The sequence below is a fragment of the Melopsittacus undulatus genome, chromosome 2 (genome assembly GCF_012275295.1).
Source record: "Melopsittacus undulatus isolate bMelUnd1 chromosome 2, bMelUnd1.mat.Z, whole genome shotgun sequence".
Taxonomy (NCBI): domain Eukaryota; kingdom Metazoa; phylum Chordata; class Aves; order Psittaciformes; family Psittaculidae; genus Melopsittacus; species Melopsittacus undulatus.
This window is the reverse complement of record NC_047528.1, coordinates 23652339-23664363: the sequence shown is the minus strand read 5'-3', so window position 1 is coordinate 23664363 and position 12025 is coordinate 23652339. Positions and strand designations below refer to the sequence as shown.

Here is a 12025-nt window from a genome sequence, read left to right as displayed (position 1 = left end):
GAAAAAGGAGGTAGATGTGTTCTGAAAAACAAAAATGTTTTCATTTCGTTTGATAGTTGATGAACTATCCTAGGCCGTTATCCAGAAACAACCATTCTTCAGCCACCTGACTCAAGAATCTTTTGGATCCCAAAGGAAGGAACGTGATGTATCATATTGTCTTTGGCAAGGTGACATGTTTTTATTCACACTGTTATAGGTACTCAGCTGACAGATTTTGTAATAAATATGATGAAGCAAAACTTTCCTGAGCCAAGAATACAAACCCATGGGAGTGATGGAGTCATCCTACAGACGCAGGGATTTCCATATTATTTTTCCTTTTATCATGGCTTCCTTTTAATTTTTTATTTATGGTGTTTGTATTTGATACAAACCATTAAAAAAAAATAAGTTCTATCGTTTTATTGCCTGTAACAAAAACAACAAAAAAAGAGTTTGTAAGAGAAATAGGTTTGGCCAGACTGAACAGTTTAACCTTCTTAAAGGATTAAAAAGTTAAATTGCATATGAACATCTTCAGAGTTGGTACTCATTCACACAGACTGATTTGGGAATCCTAGTATTTCCAATTAGGTAAAACAGTTCAAAAGAGAGATTTTAATTAAATCTCATATGCATATAGATGTTCTCTTCATTAGGTACTACATGAAATTAGCCAAGTTCATAGATGTCAGCTCTACTCTAATGAAATGCAGAGAAAAAAACGAGTCATTTGCTCACCTTTTGAGGCTACAAAAAAAAAAAGACAAAACAAAAACCCAACATTGATTCCAAGGAACTATATTTTCAAGAAAGTCTCCTGTCTTCTGAGATATCGGGCATGTCTGCAATGTTTAGGTGTCTGCAGCTATTCTCTGGTTGATAGTGTGGATATAGCTGACTTCAGATTGAGGGAGAAGTGCTATCACAGCATGGGCTGAGTGTGTGAGGGGTTTACAATCCCTGCTGAGCTCTGCACTGTTTGGGATACATTGTGAAGCTATCACAGGTACCAGTGACTTATAGGGACTCAGGTACTTGTGGCTGCTGGGATGGGAATGTAAACCTGACCCGAAGGTGAGCCTTTCTGCTGACATTTCTAATCTGTTGATTAGATGAAAGCTCTATATGGGTCTGCTAAGCCTTGTCTTCAGTGGCAGACAGATCTTGTATCTGCATAACTTCTTGACACAAACTCTAGAGAAGATTGAATGTAAAAAGGACAGTTTTAACACCAGTTAAAAGAATGCAGTACTGATTATTTGGCATTTTTCTCAACCAGTTGCATGCTAAGGTAGAACTTAAAAAGCCTTGTCTTTCTGGGAAATGATAATGAGGGCATTTGCTCAATGCGGTCTTCTGGACAAACTGTCTTTTGGAATGAAGACAAAGATGATGAGAGTTATACAAGCAGAATACAAAAGCGGAAGGAATTAAAAGGCAACGTATGGTTTGTTCCCTAACTGCTTTTTAGCTACATAATCTTACTGAGACAAGAATGTTGTTTTGGAAAGGACAGTGACAAAACTACAGGAGTAATTGAGACAAGATCAACTAGTGATCTTGTATCACTTTTTTCTAGCTAACAGTTTCTGAATATGACCTAGACATAATGTAATTTTTCAGTTCAGCTTGTCCCAGTCATAAGTAAGTTGTGGCTGTGAAAAAGGCTGCATGATTCCTTTCCCTTTGTCTCCTCTTGCCTCTTTGCAAACATACTTGTGTTTGTCAAACTACTTTTGTAATCACAGAGTTATCTCTCTGTTCTGTAGAGTACAAGATGCTAACGCATCAACAGACAGTTTTATAGGAGAGTATGATTTTAATACAGTGCAATGGCACTGGCAGCTTCTCAGTTTGGCACTTGATACTTAAATTAGACTTTGGTCACTTTTTGGTTTACTTAATAAAAAGATGTCCAATCAAAATTTATTTATTGGAATGCCTTCAGAGTATTTTTTGTTTGTAGCATTTTCACTGGTTTATAAACTTCATCATATGAAAATGTATTTTGTATTTATCTCAGTAGATGATGGTATCCAGCTTTAGCATTCTATTTTATGGGAGTTTCTGCCTTCATGTGTGTGCCAGGTGCTGGAAAAGCAAAGGCAGGTCCTTGCCCTGTTATGCATCCTCAGCAAGAAAGAACAGTAAGGAAAGGGGTACACAGCTAAGCAGTTGCATACATCTGTTCAGAGCAGCCACAATAATTTTGTTATTGTTTTAGCCTTTTAATACAGTTTTTACCTGTGAAATTCTGAACGGATATATCTTTTTCATGAGACAATGAGAGGGCGCTGTCTGTTAAGCTGAAATCTCTGACCCCTGCCATTTTATGAATAAAAAGTGACAAGAAACCTCTTGCCTCACTCAATAACATGATTAATCACAACAGTGATTTTACCAATTTCATATGTCTTTATCTACAGCAAGGTTCCCTATAGGCGTATATGCTGTATGAGTCAGTGAGAAATACAGTGCAGATACTGGATAGGAATGCAGTTTCCAAACAGAATGCATTCCACCTAGAACTGGATTTTAGAGCTGTTTAGACTATATTTCTGTACTTACATGGAATATATTATTATTAAAAATTACACATTTTGTTCACTTAATTATTGCCATGCTATCTGGTCATGAGTGGCATGTGTAAAATGGTATAGTGACTATAAATGGAGTTCAAGAACGGGGTCAGAATCAGTCCAGTCTCTTCCTTCTACACAGCACCTAAAATCAATTCTATTTGCAAATAGTATAATGACTCAAAAAAAAATAGATTCAGAGGTGGAATGGCCAGCAAGCCATATACAAGGTGATAAAAAAGAGGGCCCCTGGGGTGGACTGGGGAATTATTCAGAATTATCATTTCTCCCCTGCTGTGATGTCTGTCTTAAGCATTACATCAATAATATCAGTAGTGATGTATACCTCCAGGTATGCAGAACATAGTTGTTGTCTGAAGACAGACAAAATGATGTGCAGAGAGAGTTTGTTCTGCTAGAACATAAAGCCTAAATAGACAAGTGGTAGAAATTAAATGACTTGTCTGATGTTGTGCAGGTTGGGAGTAGAATCCATCACCCAAGTCTTTGTTCAGGTTGACCGTAATGTAGACTCTGTATGGCTTTCAGTCATCAGAGTTTATTTAATGGAGTTCTGCTCTTGGAATAAAATCCACCAAAATTTGTAGGTGGGGAGAATTTTGATGATTTTGCTTCATCGCTGGCATATCCTAAACCTCTAGATATGTGGGTTTGGATTCACCTTGCCTAACTTTGCAAGTCTACACTGCAGGAATGCTCCTAGCACATTGTTCATCAGGTCTGTTTTAGATAGTTGCTTGAGGATGGAACAGCTCATGCTATGACAGCAGCTTGGTTAAAATAAGGTCCATAAAACTACTCCAGATGCAGAAGCCAATAAAATAGGTAGCTAAAGGCTGCTAAAAGGAATCTCATCCCCAGTGGTAACAGTCATGTCTAGAGTTTCCTAAACAGCTCTCCATAAGGAGACCTTATGCACTCACAAAAATCCTGGTATGTGTTTTAGGTATTTATCACCTTTCTATTTTGGGTATGGATAAGGATGTGAGCAAGCTCCTTTTAAATCTCATGACAGCCTTGATCCATTAATTGTGCTCTTTATTTCACACATTACAGACAGCCAACACAAGTACAACCATCATAATTTTCATTTTAAAAAGTGCTGCTGAAGACAGCATTGGTACTTAGCTTAAAAACTCTAATGGTGGCAAGTGAATAATTTTTAGGGTTTATAGTACTTCGTTTCTTCATCTCAAGTAAATACTCATCAACATGGTACATGTGGGAAATGCGTCATGAGTTAAATACACCAATGCATCTATTTGGCTAGTTCCACTTGCTAGTCTCATGTCTTTGTCTGCAGGACAGAAAAACTGCACTAGTAATTCTAAAAAATCCTGTTGTTGAAATTTATGGGGAAGGAGTTATTCTGTAAGGAACAGGAACTGGTGCCATGTGTTACAATGTTTATTAAAGTGTATCTGTTACCTTAAGTTTTCTCATAATAATAAGACCTAAGTTGGTTTAAAGAGAAGGCATAGCACTAGTATTGTTGCACAGAAGTCTTGAGAACTAGCTCTGTGTGAATAGTAGTAGTTTAATATTAGCTTCTAACACCAGATTTATTTACAAGTCCTTTAAAACTTTAAAAGTTTGAGATTTCAAAAAGCTCATTTTTCATGTCCTCATCTTGCCTTTTTCCTTAATTATTTTGGAAGTATTGATAATAAGTTCTATTTTAGCCATTTTGTCCAGACCTACTGAGTGCTTTGCTGAATACTGCATGAACTTTAGTGAATGTGTCCGTATGCATGTGCTTTCCTCCACATACTTAGTACAGTATTTGAACCAGTTCTGATATGTGCAAACCGATGTCCTCTGTGTAGAGAGAATCCAAAGCCTAGATGAGTGGAATGGTTTTCTAAAAAATCAGCTTACTAAATCCAGTTAATGTATCTTCTTGTTCCTATGATTATACAAATATGTTGCACCTTTACCTTGAACAATGCCTTGCACAAAGTGATGTTGAGATTTGACACTCACAGCATCTAAGCAGAGATCATTATCACACAGTATAATGTGGTTTACTGCTGTGCATGGCATGGTAGGTATACATATTTCTTCCAATAATGTGTAAGCCCATTATTAACTAGTGAGAACAATGTATTTATGTAAAAAGTAAGAAAAATCTATTTAAAATCCCTACTGTATTATCCAAAGGAATTAGCATTTGCTTGATTGCCAGTCAGCCAAGGTTTTACAAGAGTTATTGTCATTTTGATTTTTGAATGAATCATTTGGTATATTGCCCCCAAAGGCACCTCATTATGATTCAGTGCACAGCATACAAAATTGCTTCGGCTTTCGGGGCTCCATGGAAAGCGAGTGGGGGTTGCAGTGGCTCAGCATTGTGAAGCAGCAGCATTGTGCTTAATTGACACCTTTGATGTATCCCTAAGACAACACCTGCACCTCCCACTGCTGCTCTGAAGACGTCAGCCTTACGCAGAAAAGACTTCTGCTTATGAATCCTGCATCGCATTCAGCTCACTCTGTGAGCAGCCCCAGCTATCCTTAACTAATCCCGTTGCTTCTCAGTTTGGCTACAGCTTGGCTTAGTACAGAGTAGGAATTTTGCTGCTTGCGATTGTCAGGCTAAACAGTAAGATTTTGTCCATGTTAGAACACATAGAAGGTAAGTCAAATGCCTTGCTGTTATCCTAGTATGTAAATATTCTCCTAAGATCCAGAATCTGGGAATCTGATTGTCGATTCTTTTTTCCTGGTGCTGATAAATGTGGACTGTGATGTAACAATTACTTGTTAAAGAATATTTACATATATGTGAGATACATGCTTTGTAGTGTTTCTATCAGTGATTCAGTATGAACATTATTGATAGCCTCTCATGTTATTGTAGTAGAATTCTGTCCTCTGCTGGTATTGTTTTGTTAATTTAATGGATAATGTCACATGCATGCAGAAGATGGCTTCTAAAATGATTAGCACTAACATATATGAAGGAATGTACCTATTTGAGAAAGTGGGGTGCTTTGCTGTAAGTCAGACTTACATGCCTCTAAAACGCCCTTCTGGGTTAAGTCTGAGGTGACGTTTGGGTCAGATAGTATTGCAAAAATCTCTTCAGATGAATGAGTGAGGAGCAGCAACCAGCTGATATGTTCTTGCAACCAGTATTGCTTTAAAATTTTGGTGGGTAGCACTTCAAACCATAAGTAAATGGAATTAAATTGTTTACATTAGCAAATGTTTGTTAAGGTTAACAAAGCACCTTGCTCCCCATCACTTTCAAGCACAAGAACAAATACAGTGTAAGAAAACATGATCATGTTCTCTGCTGTTGACTAAACAATCTTTTCAGGTTTGTTGATCACTTGCTTGCACTCTGTATAAAAATTGGCTTAATGAACCAAAACTCTAAGGCAATAGTTCTTTTGTGAATTCCCTTATTTAATGTTTAAAACATTAAGGAAAACCAAATTAGTCTATTCAACAGAGAATGAAAAGAAATATGTTGATTCAACTATTTCTTTGTTTTAAATAATGCCTTGTATTTATTTTTTCCATTTATTGTTCTTTTAGTGAATGGAACCCCTGGTAGCCAGCTTTCTACTCCCCGCTCTGGGAAGTCTCCAAGCCCATCTCCCACCAGCCCAGGAAGCCTACGGAAACAGAGGGTAAGGAAATAAGGAAACTGATTTCTGAGCATGGCTGGGGAGAGTCTGCTATAGGGATCGTTATCCGATAGACTTCTCCCCACTGATTCCTTGTGTGTAGAGTCATAGGGTGGAAGAGCCTGGCTACGTTCCCTGTTGTGTTTGTACAACACACTAAAGTGGAATACTACTGTTCTGTGTCTGTCAGAATGCTAAATATGCTGCAAATTTGTCTCTCCTTGAGGGGAAAACCAGGGATATCTTTCCCTATTTTATGAAATTTTTGTCTTGTTTTGTTTTAATTTCTTTTACCAGATGTTTCACAACTGGAAGGAAATGTTCACATTGTGAAAGACATATTTTGTTTTGTTCTTAATTTGCCATAGGCATTATGTCACTTGCAAAACCTACAAACAGCTTTGATTTTGAGGCAAGGTGAAAGAATGCACTGTGGAATTTAGAAGCAGATTAGCTCTGGTATCATAGCCTTGTGCAATGAAGTTACTGTCAGTACCAAGGCAGCATGAGACTTGTCAATTACTTTGTTGGGCCAGAGTTACTAGTAGCTGCAGATTCTCCCTAGTTATAGAGGAATCTACAGTGTACCTAAGCATGCATCAAGAATTAAGGTAGTGCCTATCTTAATGCTGTAACCCACTGGCAAAATATTAGTCGTTCAACCCAAAAGGCTCCACATGCTGATTTAATTAATTGTATCTGTTCAAAAGCAATGGGACAGATGTCTATGTGTCTTCTCTTCTGCTATTTTCTAAACTGTAATATTTTCTCAATGAAAGCTTCCCTAAGACAGTACTCTGTATCTCAGACTTATTTATAAACACAGTTTGAACACATGCTTTTTCTGCCTTTTTAGTTTTTAATAAAGACATAGTTTGTGTCTCTCTAAATAAGGGGATTAAGTACAAGATTAGCAGTGCTGGACTTGAGGGGCTGTTGCAGACCTGATTCCCAGATACCCAAATCAGGAATAGCATGTAGCATGACATAGCTTCTAGCCTGTGTACCCTTCTTGCTGTCCAGTGTATAACAGGGAGCTGAGGAACTGTGCCTGCCCAAGTCTTACGTCAGGCTGGGATAGAGCCATGGATTTCTGTGTGACTAGTTTATAGAAATGGAAGCCAAGTGTGATCCTGCAATATGGAGAGAGCAAGAGAGCAGCAGCTTGAAGCCTCAGGGTAATGTCATGGTTTTCATCACCTGTTACACAGAGAGTGAAGATGAAAGTTTCTATACCAGGGATAAGCTGGTACTAAAATCTTCTTGAATGCTATGTCTTACACTATTTTTTATTCTTACTGTCAAAGCTTATTAATGAATCATTATTAAGTGGCCAAACAGGGAACAGTCTCCCAAATGAATTATACATTATTTAGGTGGATGATACCAGTATACAGTGGATGTTCATTTGCTGTAAGGCTGTCTCATTTCATTGGTAACTTTCCTAAACTTCCTTCCCACCACTGATACTTGTCTCACCAGAGTGAAGAGATGTTTTTCTGTTAATGTTCGTGGGTGAGTGAGTGGGAACCATGTGGTCAACACCATTAGACACAAGGGGGTTTGGACACAATTTTTCTGACTTTCAAATGTGGAGAGCAGACGGGCTTCTTATCCAGGTTCCTTATGTGGAAGTGTAACAGGATCATTGAGTGGCAGTATTATGGATGCAAAGGGCTGTGTAATGGTAACGTAATCAAGTTGCTAACTCAATAGAAAATAAATACTGAAGTAAACCAGAGGAGAGATAAGACATTTTTAAAGAGTTGAATTCCCTCCTCAGGTATTCATATCCAGCCTCCCTGACCTTTGCAGGGGATCTTTCATGCTTGTCTGGCTTTATTTTGGACAGATTTTTTTTTTATTTTCCTGATGAAACATGGAATACATTAATGTAAAAATAGATCCCAACCATGTAAAAATACATTGCAATATTATTTAGGTTACAAAATCAATTGATCAGAACTTCAGGGGTGGGAACTTTACACTTGCTCTGAGAATTTATTTCAGCTCCTTTCATGTTTAATTTGAGAAGTGAATGAGCTAGAAGTTTAGTGAAAAAACATATGATTGTGTTGTTAAAGATCATAATGTGTACTCCAATGACTAAGTTATTTATATGAACAGCCATTAAACGGTGCTTACTAATCTTAATTTTCATATTAGGAGTATAAATGGTGTTCTTTTTTGTTTTAGAACCAACTTTTGTATATTGCCATTTATAGTGTATTTAGAGGATAGGTGATTTTATGTATGATGTTTTCATAAGCCAAATTTGAACCCAAAGCTTTTTGCTTTGTCTTTGATGGCTTCAGAGACAGGACTGACAAGGCAGCTGTGGGAGGGTTATTCACTAAGAGGTTGTTGAATTGTTGGTATCGTGATAGCCCTATGAGAGAGGAGACTGATTTCAGCGCCTACCTTGTCTCCAGTGTTTCAAGGTGAGGTATTCCTGCTCCATCAGAAGAGTGCTGGCTGCTAGAACCACAGTCTGGGGTTGGAGGTGATGGCTGGGCTTCTGACTCATCTGAGTTTCTCTTTACATGGTGTCTGAGGAAGTTAATGCTTTAGAACTGGAATGCTAGGTCCTGGGAATACCAGCTCAGCGGTGTAATTCGTTTTTTTTTATCCCTCTCTTCGTTAGAGGAGTGCGTGTTCTCTTGTGCTGTCTGATATATGGGATGTCAGTAGTATATACTGGGTCAGGAAGGCAATAGAGAACACTGATTCTAGCATAGCCTGATTGTAGCTGATCCATCATCTCTTCAGCATCCCCAGCTGAGTGCTGTGAGGGAGTTGTAGGCTTAGTATGTCAAAATGCTGAAGGGTTTGGACAGGCTGCCAGGGTTTGTCCTGGGAGGTACAGGTGCAGGGAATTTATGCTTTTGAATTCAGAGGCACAAAAGTAAGGTATTTGCAGAAACTGGGGTATTTCTTCCTCAGAGTAGCTAAGTCCTGTAAAAATAGTAGAGGTGGTAGAATTTTCTAAAGAAAATATTCCATCTAATTATGGGGTTCATTAGGCAAATTAAAATATGGATCAATAATTTTACTTACTGGCCTTTGACTGAAAGCTTTGCACTGACATAAATAAAGCCAAAAATGCTGCTGTGGTACATGCTCTTGAAAGTAGTACTCTTGTAACCCTACAGATGAAATTTTTCACCCTCAAAAACCACAACATAAAACGATAAAGTTTTATCCTTTCTTATTTGCATATGTATGTGGCTGAGGTTTTTCCAGAAATTCAGAAATCAGTGAAAGTTACATTTTAATACTCTTAGGAGAAATTCAATCTGTATTTAAGGAAAGTAAGATTTGAAAGAATAATTTTTGGTTCTAATACAAGGACTTCAAAGTGAGCTGGGAAGCAGTTATCAGCTGTCTAACTATTAACCAATTATCAGCTTCAAAGTATTTTAACTTGCAAGCTGTGTCCTATAGCTATACTTTTCTGTAATTTAATTCTTTCTTTATATTTATTCTTAAATCAGAAATTAAGAATTTTGGTTTAAAATTATTATGTACTGAATAGTGTATTTCCACAGAGGATTAGATCATCTGAAATTCAGATTTATAGCAGTTCAAATAGAGTTATTGTGTTGCACATGCATATAGTTCCTACCACAACAACGTATGGTTAATGAACCAGACTGAGAAAAGGTGATACGGCAATCATAACAATAAATATACATAACACATTTTATTTGATTAGCCTTTATAGTGCTTAATGAGCTTATTTTTCCTCTGTTTAATAATCAGAGTAATTAACTTTAGTTAAGGTAGACACATACTATGCATCATACCTGACTTTTTGTTGCTTACCATTATCTTAAATGTTTTTTCTACTGTTGCTTGCCATTATCTTAAATGTTTTTTCTACTTGCCTAGAGCCTACAACCTATAGAATAATAAAAAGTAGATTTAAGGTACCTCTTATCTAATCAGACAGAGTTGGATTGTATAAATATAAGGCTTTTTTTTAGCTATATGTGGCCAAGAAGTCTTATTCGTTCAGCAAGTTTTGTGTTTTTACTAATCTATGCAAAATAATAAACAGGTTCTTATATTTTTCAGAAATACAGCTCTTTGGCTGATTATAGACAAGGAAAATTCTTGCAGATAGGAAAAGTTTAAAAAAGTTTCAAGTATTTAAATGTATATTAAAAAAAAACCCAGAGAATATGATACTGAAATTTCATGCATGATTTTGCTTTAAAACAAGCATAGAGTTATTAAAATAAGCACAAAACCATTCCATAAATGTTAAAAGTAAGTCCCCATAAGTGTCTTCTTTGTAAGTTCTGAATGCATGGGTTTTATATTCAGAGAAACTAAGCCATCACCTTGAAGATATTATTCAAAATTTAGTGTTACCCTCACTAGCAAATCAAATTATTGTTTTTCTGCATTACATATTAGAAATTCCCAAAGTGTATGTGCTGAAAGGAAATTTTAATAGTTAACTAATTATTTAGTATTCATAATGACATGTTCTTGTCTGTTTAAAATGCTTCTTTTTTCTAGATAGTTCACAACAAAATAGAAATGTATTTGAGATCTGATTTTCACTCAGAAAGTGAAAGTGCCTGCAAGTAAAACATAAGAATGCATAAATTATTGCGATCCTAGTAAATTTAAAATTTGTAAAGCATTCATTTTAGGTTGTCCTTGTTTTATAGTATAGCTTTTTGATTTGTTTATTTTTGTGTCAGTTATTTTTCTGTGATTAAAAAGAGCAAACAAACCCCAAATCAAGATCAACCCTAAAGCTTGCTCCATCAGCCTTCCCATTACCATGTGTTCTTGTATTTCATCTTGTAGTTGTTTTGTTGTATTTTGTAAATATGTCTTCTATTTAAAAGGTCTACCAAAACACTTTAGAAGTGTCAGAAGTTGGCTATGAGTTGTTCTGGGCACCTGCCTGCACAACACCTCTCTAAACCATCAGTGATGCTTAATTTCACCTCAGAAACATAGCACTCTGTCCTCTGCCACTTCTCTTCGCTGAACTTTTTCTTTCATTCAGTGCTATTGTGTATCTCCGGGAGGATTGTTGTGCTGTGTAGGCTGGGCAGGGCAATGTGTCATCCCCTAGCACCTCTGGCATTTGAGGATTATGTGATGCATCAGAGGATGCTTGGGGTGGGTGTTTTAAAAACAATGAACCCATGTACTCCAACTCTTCCTCTGCTGTCAGGAGCTGGTTGCTTGGCTACCGTCAGAAAGAGCCTGTGATGAGGGTTTTACATGCTGTCTCTTTACACATGCACACAGACACAGAAACACTGAAAAAGGGATACCATTATCAGTGCAATATAGGTAGTGGCAATATTCAGTGTCAGCATTCTGTGGTGCAAAGGCTGCTGGGTCCATGCTATATCACCATGGGGTGGCAAGTTTTGATTACCTTATGTAAGGTAAGCACTTACTTTCTTACTGCTGTATGCCAAACAGCAAAAAGGGAAATGTATTCCCTTTAAAATTAAATTCATAGTGCCAAATTTCTAAACAATTAGTAGACTCCTCTGAACACACATGTATTGTCTTAATAGTTTTTAATAGAACAAAATCAAAGGAAAAAATAATTGTATCTTAGAATGTGTTGTACTTTGGAGCTCCGTTATTTAATAATCATCTCTTTGTTGAATAAAAATAAATAACATTAAGTCAAAAATCTGAGGATATAGAATATGTGTATTTTGTGTTAAATAGTATCTTCTGGTCCACAGTAACAAAAAGAAAATAAGACATTTGCAGTGCAACAAATCAAACACAATAAACAAATCTATACTGCACTTCATC

The 12025-nt window shown here is 36.8% G+C and overlaps 1 protein-coding gene across 2 annotated transcripts in view; it reads left to right on the top strand.

Moving 5' to 3' along the window:
- Window positions 1–12025, top strand: part of DCLK1 (doublecortin like kinase 1) — a 246013-nt gene that overhangs the window by 178312 nt on the left and 55676 nt on the right. The window contains exons 1-2 of one of the 2 annotated variants that reach the window (XM_034060073.1): window positions 5080–5220; window positions 6129–6223. In XM_034060073.1, the coding sequence (XP_033915964.1) occupies window positions 5202–5220; window positions 6129–6223 (114 nt within the window). In that variant the 5' untranslated portion in view covers window positions 5080–5201. Of the gene's footprint in view, window positions 1–5079; window positions 5221–6128; window positions 6224–12025 lie in introns of those variants that run through there. The other variant, XM_034060074.1, reaches the window with a different exon arrangement.